At 34.1% G+C, this 12,595-nt stretch overlaps 1 protein-coding gene across 4 annotated transcripts in view; it reads left to right on the top strand.

Annotated features, from left to right (window-relative positions):
* The window catches only part of Acn (apoptotic chromatin condensation inducer acinus), a 229,813-nt gene extending 226,482 nt beyond the window's left edge, over positions 1 to 3,331 (top strand). For 2 of the 4 annotated variants that reach the window (XM_090407980.1, XM_090407981.1), the window contains exon 13: positions 1,988 to 3,331. In XM_090407980.1, the coding sequence (XP_090264106.1) occupies positions 1,988 to 2,044 (57 nt within the window). In that variant the 3' untranslated portion in view covers positions 2,045 to 3,331. The remainder of the gene's footprint in view (positions 1 to 1,987) is intronic. The other 2 variants (XR_016549792.1, XR_016549793.1) reach the window with 2 other exon arrangements.
* Positions 3,332 to 12,595: the final 9,264 nt, after the last annotated feature.

Here is a 12,595-nt window from a genome sequence, read left to right on the forward strand (position 1 = left end):
TGTGTATTCTTTGTTGGTGAATGATTTCAAGGCAAAATATGACAAATATTGCTCAGGTATGATAACTGTTGATTAATGTTTTTGAAATGGACCTCCCGCAACAAATCTGTGGAGTCCAAGGACTTATTCACAGGAAGGCATTCTACACCACAGCCCATCTACAGTACTCGTTCCACAATCGACATACTACACTATCTACTGCCCTTAATATGCTACATTATCTACCACTTACTACAATCAAAGGGAATTTCTATTAATTTCACATTCTCTCACTGATTTGCAATTTTCAGGATGAAAATTGCAAGTTTCCAATAGGGGGAATTGCTATCAGTTGGAAAAAACCATGACTATAATCAGTTTACAAATTGCTCTCCTCTTGATGAGATTAAAAAAAACTCGGGTCTTTTCTATAAATTAAAGATGCCAAGAAATTATATTCTTGATTTAATCCTTTTTCCAAGTGTAAGCAAACAAAGTTTGCTCGTGAAGTCACTTCGCGATTGGAATACTCGTACATAGAGGCTAATGACCACGTCATTTGCCTTGGTATCCCATACTTCACGTGCAGACTTGTTTGCTTACACTTGGCTAAAGGATTAAACCAAGAATATAATTTAATCTAACAGATAAACTTAGATGTTGACAGTTATTCTTGACTTATTTTAAACAGTATTAACAACAGCAAACAAACATATTTTATAAAAATATGTTTTATTAACTTGTTTACATTTTGCTGAATTTCAAATCAGCACAACACAGCACATATACGTGACAGTGAGTAAGTGAAACAATACAATTATGTATTCTTTTTATAAAATAATTCATTTGGTTGTTGGCATCTTTAATTTATAGTATAGCCAAATGAAAAAACTTTCAATAGATCTTTTCTGACTGAAGGATGCATATTGGATGCACTTAATAAAACAGGATTGAATAGGCCTGCAATACTAATAATAATATAATTTATTTGTACTATTAGGTTAGCTTAATGGTTAACATCATTAGAGCATTATTAAAAATCAATGAAGTAGTTTGTTGTGCAACAAACATGGAATGTCCCTTTCCCAAAGTAGTGGACAGGTAGAAAAGGGCCAATTTTGTACTCACCTTATAGTTTAGATAATTTTTTATGAGATTACTTAAAGGGTAGAGGTTCATGTTTTCAGATTTTTTTTCTTAACTTCAAATGCCATCTTATGCAACAACATATACGATAAATAAAAATGACCGAGTTCATCCTTAAATGCTGAAAACAAGGATAGAATATAGAAAACATGCCCTTACTTCTGGTCATGCGTAAGTATAATCATTGAAATTATTATGTAAACATGCACTACGTTGCAGGCTGACCTTCTGAAAAGCAAACCATTTACACTGTGACATGTACTTTAGATAATAGCTTCATCTCTTGTACAAATTAGATATAAATCACTGTAGATCTTTCATTTCATATGTGAGGTTTTATCTGGAAATCTTAAGGAACTGCTTTTACTTTATATGAAATGTCTAACCCGAGACTAAAAGAAACATGCTTTGTAAGACTAAGCTAACGATCGTAAATAGCTAAGTGTTAGTATAAAATTATAATAGAAAAATATTAATATTCCTGATAATTGTTTATAGAATTTGGTAACTTATTACTGCTGTCTTTCCATTTGGAAGTGGCAAGTTTATAATATGATTCTCATTCATATTTATAATTATAATTTCTCATTCATAATATGAGAAATTGTCTGCCCTCATAAGATCAAACTGCTTTTTAAATTGGAAATAGATCAGAATTTAGCCAGTAAGTGGATTAAGTATCATTCTCAGTCTTGATATTTATACATTAAATCATTTAAGGATGCAGTGAATATGGTTGAAGTTAAAAGCTGTTACTATAGTTTGTGTAACTGTGCATATAAATTAATTCTATGATTATTTTTTCATTATTTATACATTTACATGTTACATTAGATTTCTATTTTTTCCCATTAACAAATAGGAGACCAGCAGAAGAAGCCTGAGCCGTAGCCGCAGTCCAGTAGGCAGAAGACGCTGAAGTCCAGCAACTTCTAGAAGAAAATACAAGCTTGCTGGCCTCCTGGAATGAATCCTGTCTAGCTTCTGTTTTAAACAGCAGTGAGGTATTCTTGACAGGAGACTTCTTCATTTATCACTTTCCTTTATCCCATATCCTGTAGCAGAAAGACAGGTGGTGCAAAAGAGTATGTATGTAGCTTCTTGCATATGAGTATGCATGTGGGAAATAAGTGCATGAGTTTGTTGAGAAATTGTGTGCATGTATTACTTGTATGATAGTGGTGAGAGTTTAATGCTGAAAGGATCTTTTGTGTGTAAGAATGTATATATTTTTATTATATTTGTATTACATAGATATAAAATTTAACTTTAATAAAATTGATAGTTTATAAAATTTTTTAAAGCTAACTAGCTTCATTAAACATTTGATTTTACTCAGAAGTACTGTGTTTAGGCAGAATATTTGTTCTTTCAGAGAACCATCTGTCACAATGCTAATAAAAAATGTTTTTTTGTTAAAGATTTAAGATTTAATTTACTTGATTGCTTTTTAATGCAAAATATTTTTCTCATTTCATATTGTTTAAAATGAGTTGTTGGTAAATGTATTTGTAAAGGGTGTTAGTGAATGAGTGAAGATCCATTAATGTGTGTATGGTCAAGAATGTGAATAGCATCTGTGTCCATATTTTCCCTTTCCTCTTTAAATCCCCTATCTGTGCAACTCCCAGGGGGCCAGATGCAAGCCTTATCACAGCCAGTCACCAGCAAATATCCTTTTACAGATGAACCGCATGAGCTGATTATTTAGTCGTGGATCCAGCAGGAACCATCCAGAGAAAGAGAGAGAGAGAGAGGGAGCTTTGTCCCCATCAGGAAACATAAGAGAAGAGAGAATCTGATGTTCATACTTGGGAGATCATTATAAAATGGAAATGACATTTCCAGCTGTTCAAGTTATAACACATTACAGATTCTTCGGTACTGTTTTTTTTCCTGGGTTATTTTCCTATTTTTTTTTTTTTTTAATTTTTTTTTGTTCCCATTCTTGGAATGAAGACTGATATGATTTAATGATGGAAGAAATGAACAGCAACAGTATATGCATGTGTATGAGATGTGTATTCCATTCGTATACCATTTTGCATATGCATGTGTGGATGATGTGCTCCATTAAAAATGGACGTTGGTTAAAAAACAGCTACAACTTATTTATGGCTGTTTTTATTCCATGCTACAGTTTTAAGTGTGCGCCTTAGAATTTGGTTGTAAGCAGTGTGGTAATAAAATAGTAAATCGAAGTGTATTGACTAGTTTTATATCTTGATTTCTCTATCTATATATTATGTACAAAACAAAGAAAAGCAGGAAGGGAGATACCATTCAAGTGTGAATAACAACAGAAATAACTATGTAATAGTGAAATATACACTGTCATACTTTACATAGCTCTTTTACTAAAATAACTAAATAAACTTTTCATTTGATAATAGCAGTTTTTGAAAGATTGCTTTATGGTTTGCATTGCAACATCCCAAAAAGAGAGCTTTTTTTTTAATATACTTGACATATTCTAATTCAAATGTATTTAAACTATATATGTTGCTAATTTATGTTCTTTCATTGTTACGTTTTCGTGTAGACTTATTATAATTTATTATATAATAAGTACTTCGCTAGAGGTGCTACCAAAAGATATTTCACGCATTGGGAGAGACAAACGAACAAAAACAGAACAGGTTTGCACTGTGGCCATAACAAAATAATGTGCCGTAAGATGTCTCTTGATGCAACCCCCCCCACCACCACCACCACCATAGAATGATGACATTTATCACAAACTTCACATGCAGTGATTATGTAAATTGCTAATTTTAAGTTTGATGTTTGGTTCAGTTTTATATGCTTTACTGTCTTCAAAGCAGTACACTACCTTTTTTCTCTTTACATTATACTAAACTGATCATTTGGTAATTTGTTTATGTGAATTATTTATTTCTCTAAGTACATTGACATTAATTGTGTGTCATGAGCATAAGTTTCCTATAATGTATTTACGGAAATTTCTTCATTTCATTAGTTGGCATTTACACTGTTCAAGAAATAGCCTGAAAGGATAAAAGAAATATCTGTTGTTATTATCTTTGACGGCTGATGAGGCCACAGTCAGAAATCTAAACGAACAATTCGGAACCAAGGTACAGGTTCGATATGTAGACTAGTAGAAAGTAGATTCAGAATTCATTCGCTCGTTTTCAGTACTCTGAAAAAATGATTCAACACTGCTTACTATTGGTAGAATCCAGATTTCAGCTTTATAAGAATAGAAAGAAAATGATAAATCTGACATGGAAATGACAATCTGCATTATCCACTTAGTAATAGACAAAATGGAATTCTCATAAAAGAGTGCATAATTCTGCAATGGTGTACCAGTTTGAGATTTAGAATTGAAACACTGATAAGTATTTATGCTTAATATTTTCTTCTAACACAGATTTTCCTTTTTTTAAAAGAAAGTCACTCCCATATATATTTCCAAGTATCAATGAATACTTAAAAAAAGACAATCATTTTTTTTCAGCATCATAAAATAATAATTGCTCAACCAAAGAATGCCAGAAATGAACCCTCGCTAATAATGCAATATATGATGGGAAATATTTTCAAATAAGTAGAATTAAACAAAGAGGGAAAATTTTTTTTTCAAAACTAAAAGTTTTCCTTAATCCAGTCACATATTTGATAGAATGTATGATTTTTTATTGTATCAAGGCTAACAGTATTGCATTAAATAAATTCATTAGAATCATTCTTTTCAAATCCCTCTAGTATAAATGAATATTAAAGAGAAATGAACTTTATTATTTTTAAATGATATTTTAGTTTTGTGTGCAACACACCATGCGTTCTCATGAGAACAATGCTCCATCTGTTCGACTGTTGGAAACTGGCCCATTTGTTATTTCATTTTTAACGAAAGAGATTGTGTTTATTCACATTAGAAAATCTACACGCTCAAATATTTTTAACTGTTGTCCTTCATAACCATGAATTCAGTTAATTCGGTTATGCCCATAGATCAGCCTTCCTGTTCCAGCAATAATTATTCTCTTCAAGCGTCTGGAAGCCAACCTGTGGATAAAATGGCAACACAGGCCAAAGCTCGTCTTTGTCCAAGCATACAAACCTCCACCTAATTCTATTTGGTTCCTTCACCCATTACACGCTGCTGATAACCGTGAAAATGGAACACAAGGGGTGATCAATCATATGAAGTTGTTCATTAAAATATATCTACAACAAAATTTATCACATAATTATACCATACAGCAGACGCTATAACTTTTAAACTATATCGTCGCAAATGTAAAAAGACTTAAAAATACATTAACTAAGTCTCATTTCCTATGAACTTTCTTTTTTTTTTTCTTCGATCCCAACTATTTTTGTCATATGAGTGACAGAAATAGACACTTAATCAAAAGGCTGTAAGAGCAAGTAATATTAGAAACTTGATACTGTTTTCAAAAACCGGCGACAATGCTCGAGCAGCTAAAGAAGGTAGTACATTTTCTTTTCACACAGTTGATGATTAAAGTTTTAAATCAAGTGACTGCTAGTCGAAACTTATTTCACAACTTTACAACCCATACTATTCCAGCAGAATAAAAAAAAAACAATCTATAGCTAATAACGTAATTGGCTTTTGAAATGGATAAAGTACAAATGAATTAAATAGTGACAATTTTGTTACTATATCTGTAGATACCTCCAACAGACTAGAATATTTGTTTCACAGTTTGGACTTGAAGTATGACTGAGAATTTGGTAAGTTTACAGAGAGACAGATATTTTAATCCACACGTGACTAAAACTCTTTAAAAGTTTGGTATGGAAGATGAAAAGGTATCGTACTGTGCAGATAACATACAAATTTTGGGGGAATGAGAAGACAGTAAACTAATTTTTGTACGATGTTACAACAAGAAGTAGGTAGAAAACTTAGGAAATGGCTCTTGCATTTTTACAGTAAGAGTAGAAAAACCAAAAGAAGTTTGCAGACATTGAGTACAAAAAAAAAGTATTGTCACACAGTACTATAAGATGTTTTACCTGTTTGCAAAGTATTCTTTTGATTTGGGTGGAATTGAAATCATACTTTTTTTCAGTGAAAATTCTTGCCTCAGAGTAATCAGACTTTTTTTGAAATTTCACTCAGTGAATTATTAGCCAGCTTTCAAATTTTTCAAGAAACTGTCAACTTTTGGGGAAAAAAAATTAAAATTTCAGGTACAGAAGTAGTTTGGAAGTACAAGGAATTGAAAGTAAAATTAATAGCCAGAAGATAAAGAAAGTTCATCTCCCACAGCTTTGCAAGCAAAAGTAGTCTGTATGCAAATGAAGACCTAATAGATTTTGAAAAGCATATTTTGAATTTTAACGAGAAATTTATCTCTTATTTAGAAATGTGGGAAAGCAGTCTCAAATCTACAGAACAGTTTTCTTGGATAAGAAGTCGGGATTTTGAGCTTTGGTACGCAGATGAAGCATCTGCAGAATTTGTTAATTCCATAGTTCATTCCGAAAAAGAAATTATTGAAATGTTGAAAGTTTTTGATGAGGTTTCAATTATAAAAATACTGCAAGATCTAAAAGTAAAATTGAGAAAAACAAGCAAACAGAATTGAGAAATATTAAAGTATATCAGAAGGCCACATCAAGTGGTGTTAATTTATGGGTTGCGGTATTCAAAATATTCAAAATAAAACGGGAGCGAATGTCAAAACTTTGAACAGCTGATGGAGTTCTAATGCAGAGGTTCCCAACCTTTCCTAGAGCACATTCTAAAATACCAGCAGGGCGACGGGCACCATCCATTTTTTTCAAGCAAATTTTTTGAATTATTTTGTTAAATGAATACATACAAAGTTTGCATTATAATTAAATGTTTTATTACTTAAAAGTTCACATTATATAAAAAATTAAATATATATATGTAAATTATATGATCTTTGGCATTGCATTTCATTGGCCAGTGCTTCATAATTAGGAGAATATGATGATATTCCAGTTCTTAAACAATCAAGATGCTCATCAGTGACTCGTGATCTATATTTTGATTTTATGATATTCGTGGTTGAAAACAATGATTCGCAAAGGTATGTGGAACCGAAAAACGATTTTATCTTGTACGCTGCTCTTTTTAAGAATTGGGAACTTTTTTCTATCCACTAGATTCCAAAGGTTTTCATCTGGAATCGAATCAAAAATTTGAGTACAAGACACCGTTAAAATTATGCGCATATAACTAGCAACAGATAATGAACAACTTCGAATGCACATCTACTTTACATTGTATGCGTTTAATACTCGTCCTGTCATTAACGCATGTGTCATATAGCATGCCATGAATTGTTGCGTGATTATTTCAAACTATACGGCACAAGGTTGAACAGCGGCAGGCACACACAAATTGGTCGACTGGTGTCCGCAGGCATAGGGTTGGGAATGCCTGATGTAATGCTTGCTGATCAAAGCGCCAGTTGAAAGAATTTTTTCTCTGATGAACAATGTTGGTCTGTTGATCAAAAGAAATTAAAAAAAAAAAAAAAACCTGCTACCACCGTATGAGATCGACTAACTAACCTTCGACTGAAAAAGCCCTTATAAGGATTCCTTCCCCTCATCACGACGAGGATCGAACTCAGGTATTTTCCAATCGAAGGTGCAATATTCTGCTATTCTTGTAATTGCGTTGTAGCAATTACAATAATAAACGGTGTAAAGAGTGTTGTAAAAGGAACTAGAGATGATAAAGCCGACATGAAAACGAGAAAAGATATCCGTGAAGTATAGAGTAATTACTTGGAAAAATTGCTAAATGAAACATGCAGCGATAGCACATTGGTAAAAAAAATACCCAACAGATATGCAGTCAGGAATACATATCCATACTTGAAGTACAAAAAGGCCTGAACTGTGGAAAGGCAGCAGGAATAGATTATATTCGACCATAAATGCTCAAGTTTATAGAGATATAAAAGTCACAGTGGCTGCATTGCATAGTTCAGAAGGCATGGACAGAGGGGTGAATTCCGGATGATTGGAGTAGAGCTCTCATATCATATAAAAAGGGGGGAAAAAACCCAGAGAATTACAGACGATGTATTCCTCTACTGAGTATTCCTGGTAAGATTATGCAAGTATACTTGACAAACGGTTGAGAAGGATTATAGAAGAATAAGCTGGATTTAGGCCAAATAGAGACTCCCAGGCTCAGTTTTCTTCACTTTATCACAAATGATAAAGTGCCAAAAGAGAAGCTATTCATAATGCTACAGTTATATGGTGTCGACGGTGCATTATATCAAGCAATACTTAGTCTGAGTTGCAGTTCAGCAGTTATAATTGAAGTACAGGAAGATGATTTAATGTTAAATCTGGTATGAGACAAGGATGTACATTATCTCCTCTATTATTCATTATCTTTATGGATTACATTATGAAGGAAAGTGATATTAAACCTGGTATCAAAACTGAACGTGTTAATGTCAGCTCTTTGCTTTATGCAGACAATGTTATACTTCTAAATAAATAAATCCGCTACAAGTCTGTAAGATTTCCTGACTAAATTGAATAACTTGTACTAGATATGGTATGAAGCTCAGCAATAATGAAAATAGGCAGAAGCATTGAGAATATCAACTGCATTTTGAATGGAGAACCAAACCAAATAAAACATTTCAGCTACTTAGGCACGATTTTTCGTGAAGATGGTCAATTAAATATGAAAAAAAGAACAGATTCAACAAAGCCGGTATGACAGGAAGCCAACTAAATAAATGTATATATATATGGAATAAGAGAAATTAGCCAAAACGCTAAATTAGCAGTTTACAAGACTGTTCCAACTAATTTTAACTTATGGATCTGAGAGATGGCTCAGAAGTAAAGCATTTGACCAAACACTAGAGACTGCAGATATGAGAGTCCTGAGAAAGATTAGAGGCGTGTACAGATAGCATAAATGGCAATATATTATAAGCGAGGTTGTTAGGAGAGAACTTGACATTGTCAGCATTCAGGAATGTCTTAGCAGAGCTAATCTCAGGTGGTATGGTCACTTAAACAGAATGGGAGAGGAACATTAGCAAAACAGTGTTTTCTGCCAGGTTAGCAGGAAAAAGACCAAGATATATGGGTTGGTTAATACATAAGGATTCCCTTCGTCACGACAATGAAAGATCTGAAGTATTTTCCAATCGAAGGGCGCAATGTTCCGATATTCTTCCAATTCCGCTACGGCTTTTGCTTATAAACGGAGGAAAGAGTGCTGTAAAAGGAATTAGAGATGATAAAGGTGACATGAAAATTGGAGAAAAAGATATCCTTGAAGTACAGAGTAATTACTTCGAAAAATTGCTAAATGAAACAAGCAGTGATAACAGTGGTAAAAAAACACTCAACAGTATATATATCCATATTTGAAGTAGAAAAAGCCATCATCACACTAAAAAGTGCATTGGAGAAATATAAGATCTGATAATGTTGGAGTCTTGACAGGTAATAGCTGCTTTGGAGGAAAATTGTACATGGGAAGTTAGTAATGATGTAAATTTTCCATGTAGTACTATCATATCCTGTACACCCCCTTGAGGGTACAATGTAGGAAAATTTGATTGTGTAAATTACTAAGCCATGTTGACCCTCATACAATAACACATTTTTATCTACCTGTTTTTGAATTCTCTTTTTTACGAATTTCCTATTCTACCACCATACCTGAGATACTGATTGGTCTATAATTTGCTACTAGTCCGAGAACCTCCTTTATGCAAAGGAATAATTTTTCCCTCACCTGGAACGCTACCAGAACTGAGAATTAAATCAAACATCTAAGTCAAAGCCATTGCCAATTCCCTTGTACATCCTCGCAAAACACTAGCTGATCTCCCATCTATCCCCGCAGTTGTGTTTACATTGAGATTCTGCAATATCCTAAGAACCTCCATCCACCTCAGTTCCCACATTAATGTCCGTCACATGCGTTAAGCAGTATCCTCAGTAACTCAATTATTTTATCTGCTTCTGTCTCCTCGTGACCATCATTCATTAAGGTTAAGCTTCCATAGTAATTCTTCTTCATACTTGCCACATAACAAAAGAACTCTTTGGGCTTTCCTTTGGCCTGCTTGTAAAATCTTCTCACAATCTGATTCTGCCTTCCTTGCCATGCTGATCACCTTTTTTGCCTGAGCCTTTTCCTGTAAATTTCTCTTTGTATAACCCTCCATAGCATTTTCTTCTGCAGCTGGTGCTTAATGACATTACTCATTCAGCTTACTCCTCTCCTATTAATCCTTCTTACCCTAAGTATATAATTTAATACTGCTCCCTCTAAATGACCCTTAACTATATCTCATGAACTAAAATCCGTACCCTGCAGTGTGTTATGCCATGGTACAGATTTAAGCTTCTTCCTAAGCATGTCATAATCACCTGCGTTGTAGTTCTGCAAATACTCCTTGACAGAATATTTCTCTCGTTTTATAATCTAACATGTCAAGATCACATGGTCACTTATTTGAGGCAATGTTCTCACCATGGTTATGGACAGGTATGATCCTATGACCCAGGTCCAATACTCTCCCACCCATTGTTCCACTCCACCACAAGCTGCTTTAAGTAATTATCTCTCAGCAGTTGTATAAATTCTGATTGCTTTCTGCCATGGCATCTTTCTTCCTTCCAGTCCATATTCCATAATTGAAGTGCCCCATAATAGTCACTCGAGCTGTACTCATTGTACTAATTTGGCTATGCATGTCTTCCAGATCATCTGTGGAACTCCCTAGCCTATAGCAACAACCGACTTTATATTTTGCCTTATTTGTCTTAATTTCACACCAGATTTCTTCAAATGAACAGCTACCCTCCTGCCTGTCTCCTATACTTTTTAGTTGAAATTCATCTGCTGTACTCCTTCCCTTATCCTATCTTTATGTTCCCTGAAAATACTAAACTTTTCATATTCAATCCCTTTAACTACATCATCTGCTGTTAGCCAAGTCTCGCTAATACCTATAACTTTTGGTGATGTTGCACTAAACAGTGCCAAAGACGCATGCCTCTTGTTCCTGATACTTCTGGCATTATTCATTAGCCATTCATGACCAAATCTGTATCCTTACTAATACTTACTAAAACTCACTGAAACTTACTAAAATTCAGGTCTTTTCCAGTTGAAGAGAATAATGTCCCTTTGTTGTTGTTATTGTGCTACAAAATTCTTTTTTAATTATGTTCACGGCGTCTAAATTATACAGGAAGCCTTGCTCAACGCGAATTCGATATGCGCCATAATCATTTAGCTCGATTGAGTGAAATGATACTATTTCCCGCTTTAAGCGAGTGATTAATTAGTTAACGCGAATTTTTTATGTTATGCCAAATTTCATTGGCTTAAATAACTCAGCTGATAACATTATTAAAGAAATCAGCCCAATTGGATAAGAACTTAGATTTAATGAACTGGATAATGAAGATGTGAGAAATTTGCTTGAATCCATTCAGAATAGTTAAGCGAGAATGATCTCCTTTAACTAGAAGAACAGCGTGCATATGAAAAGAAGATAAGGAGTGCAAACAAGAAGAGAATGTTACGACTAAGAAGCTAAGTGCAAAAGAACTTGAGCTAGTTTTCAATCACAATGAGCATGCTAAGGAAATTTTGTTTGATGCTAATCCTGTTTTGGAACGAAACTTCGAAGTCCGCCGAAATCTTGAAAAAGCGATCACCAGCCATCGCAAATTGCATGCCAAGATGGAAAAAGTCGAACACTATTCCCACAAGCGCCTCCGTAGCGCAATTGGAAGAATAGCAGAACATTGAACCCTTCGATTGGAAAAGGCCTAAGTTCGATCTCGTCGTGACGGGAGGTATCTTTATATGGACTTTTTCAATCTAAGGTGAGTTAGTCGAACTCATACGGAGGTATAGTTCGCCCACCATTTCTAGATCCCTTCTTGGCTTTGTGCCAAGAATAGTCGATTCATGCTGAAGGGGAAAAAGAAATGATGTACGAATTGGTCGCCAACATGCGAAATCACGTGCTTTCTTGTCTGTCGCTGCACTAGTACTAGCTTGATTTTTGTTCTCTTTTTGCATTATTTTTTTATTATTAATTTGTATGATGGATCCAGTACAGTCAACAAGTTCTATTGTTACACGTTTCAGTAGCTCTTGCAAAAGAATATTGAATAATGTGCTGACATTCTGCGAAAAAGAATCGTCAGAAGGCCGTCTTCTTGTTTCCCCTTTCTCAAGTCATAAAACGTGCAAGTGCAATTGCGGGCGTATCGGGGTCGACTGTTAAACGAATTCGTAGGGAATCAAAAGGTGAAGGTAAGCCAAAATTTAAATCTCCTAAAAAAAAAAAAAAAAACCACAGAGTAAAGAAAATCATCGAAACCGTAGCTTTGAATGATTTTGATGTAGACGTTATAAGAACTATTCACGAATTTTACGTATTCGAGAAAAGAGTGCCAACTGTTCCGAAATTGATTC

Source organism: Typopeltis vanoorti, chromosome 18 (assembly GCF_054136105.1).
Source record: "Typopeltis vanoorti isolate ZY-2024b chromosome 18, IOZ_Tvanoo_1.0, whole genome shotgun sequence".
NCBI lineage: Eukaryota > Metazoa > Arthropoda > Arachnida > Uropygi > Thelyphonidae > Typopeltis > Typopeltis vanoorti.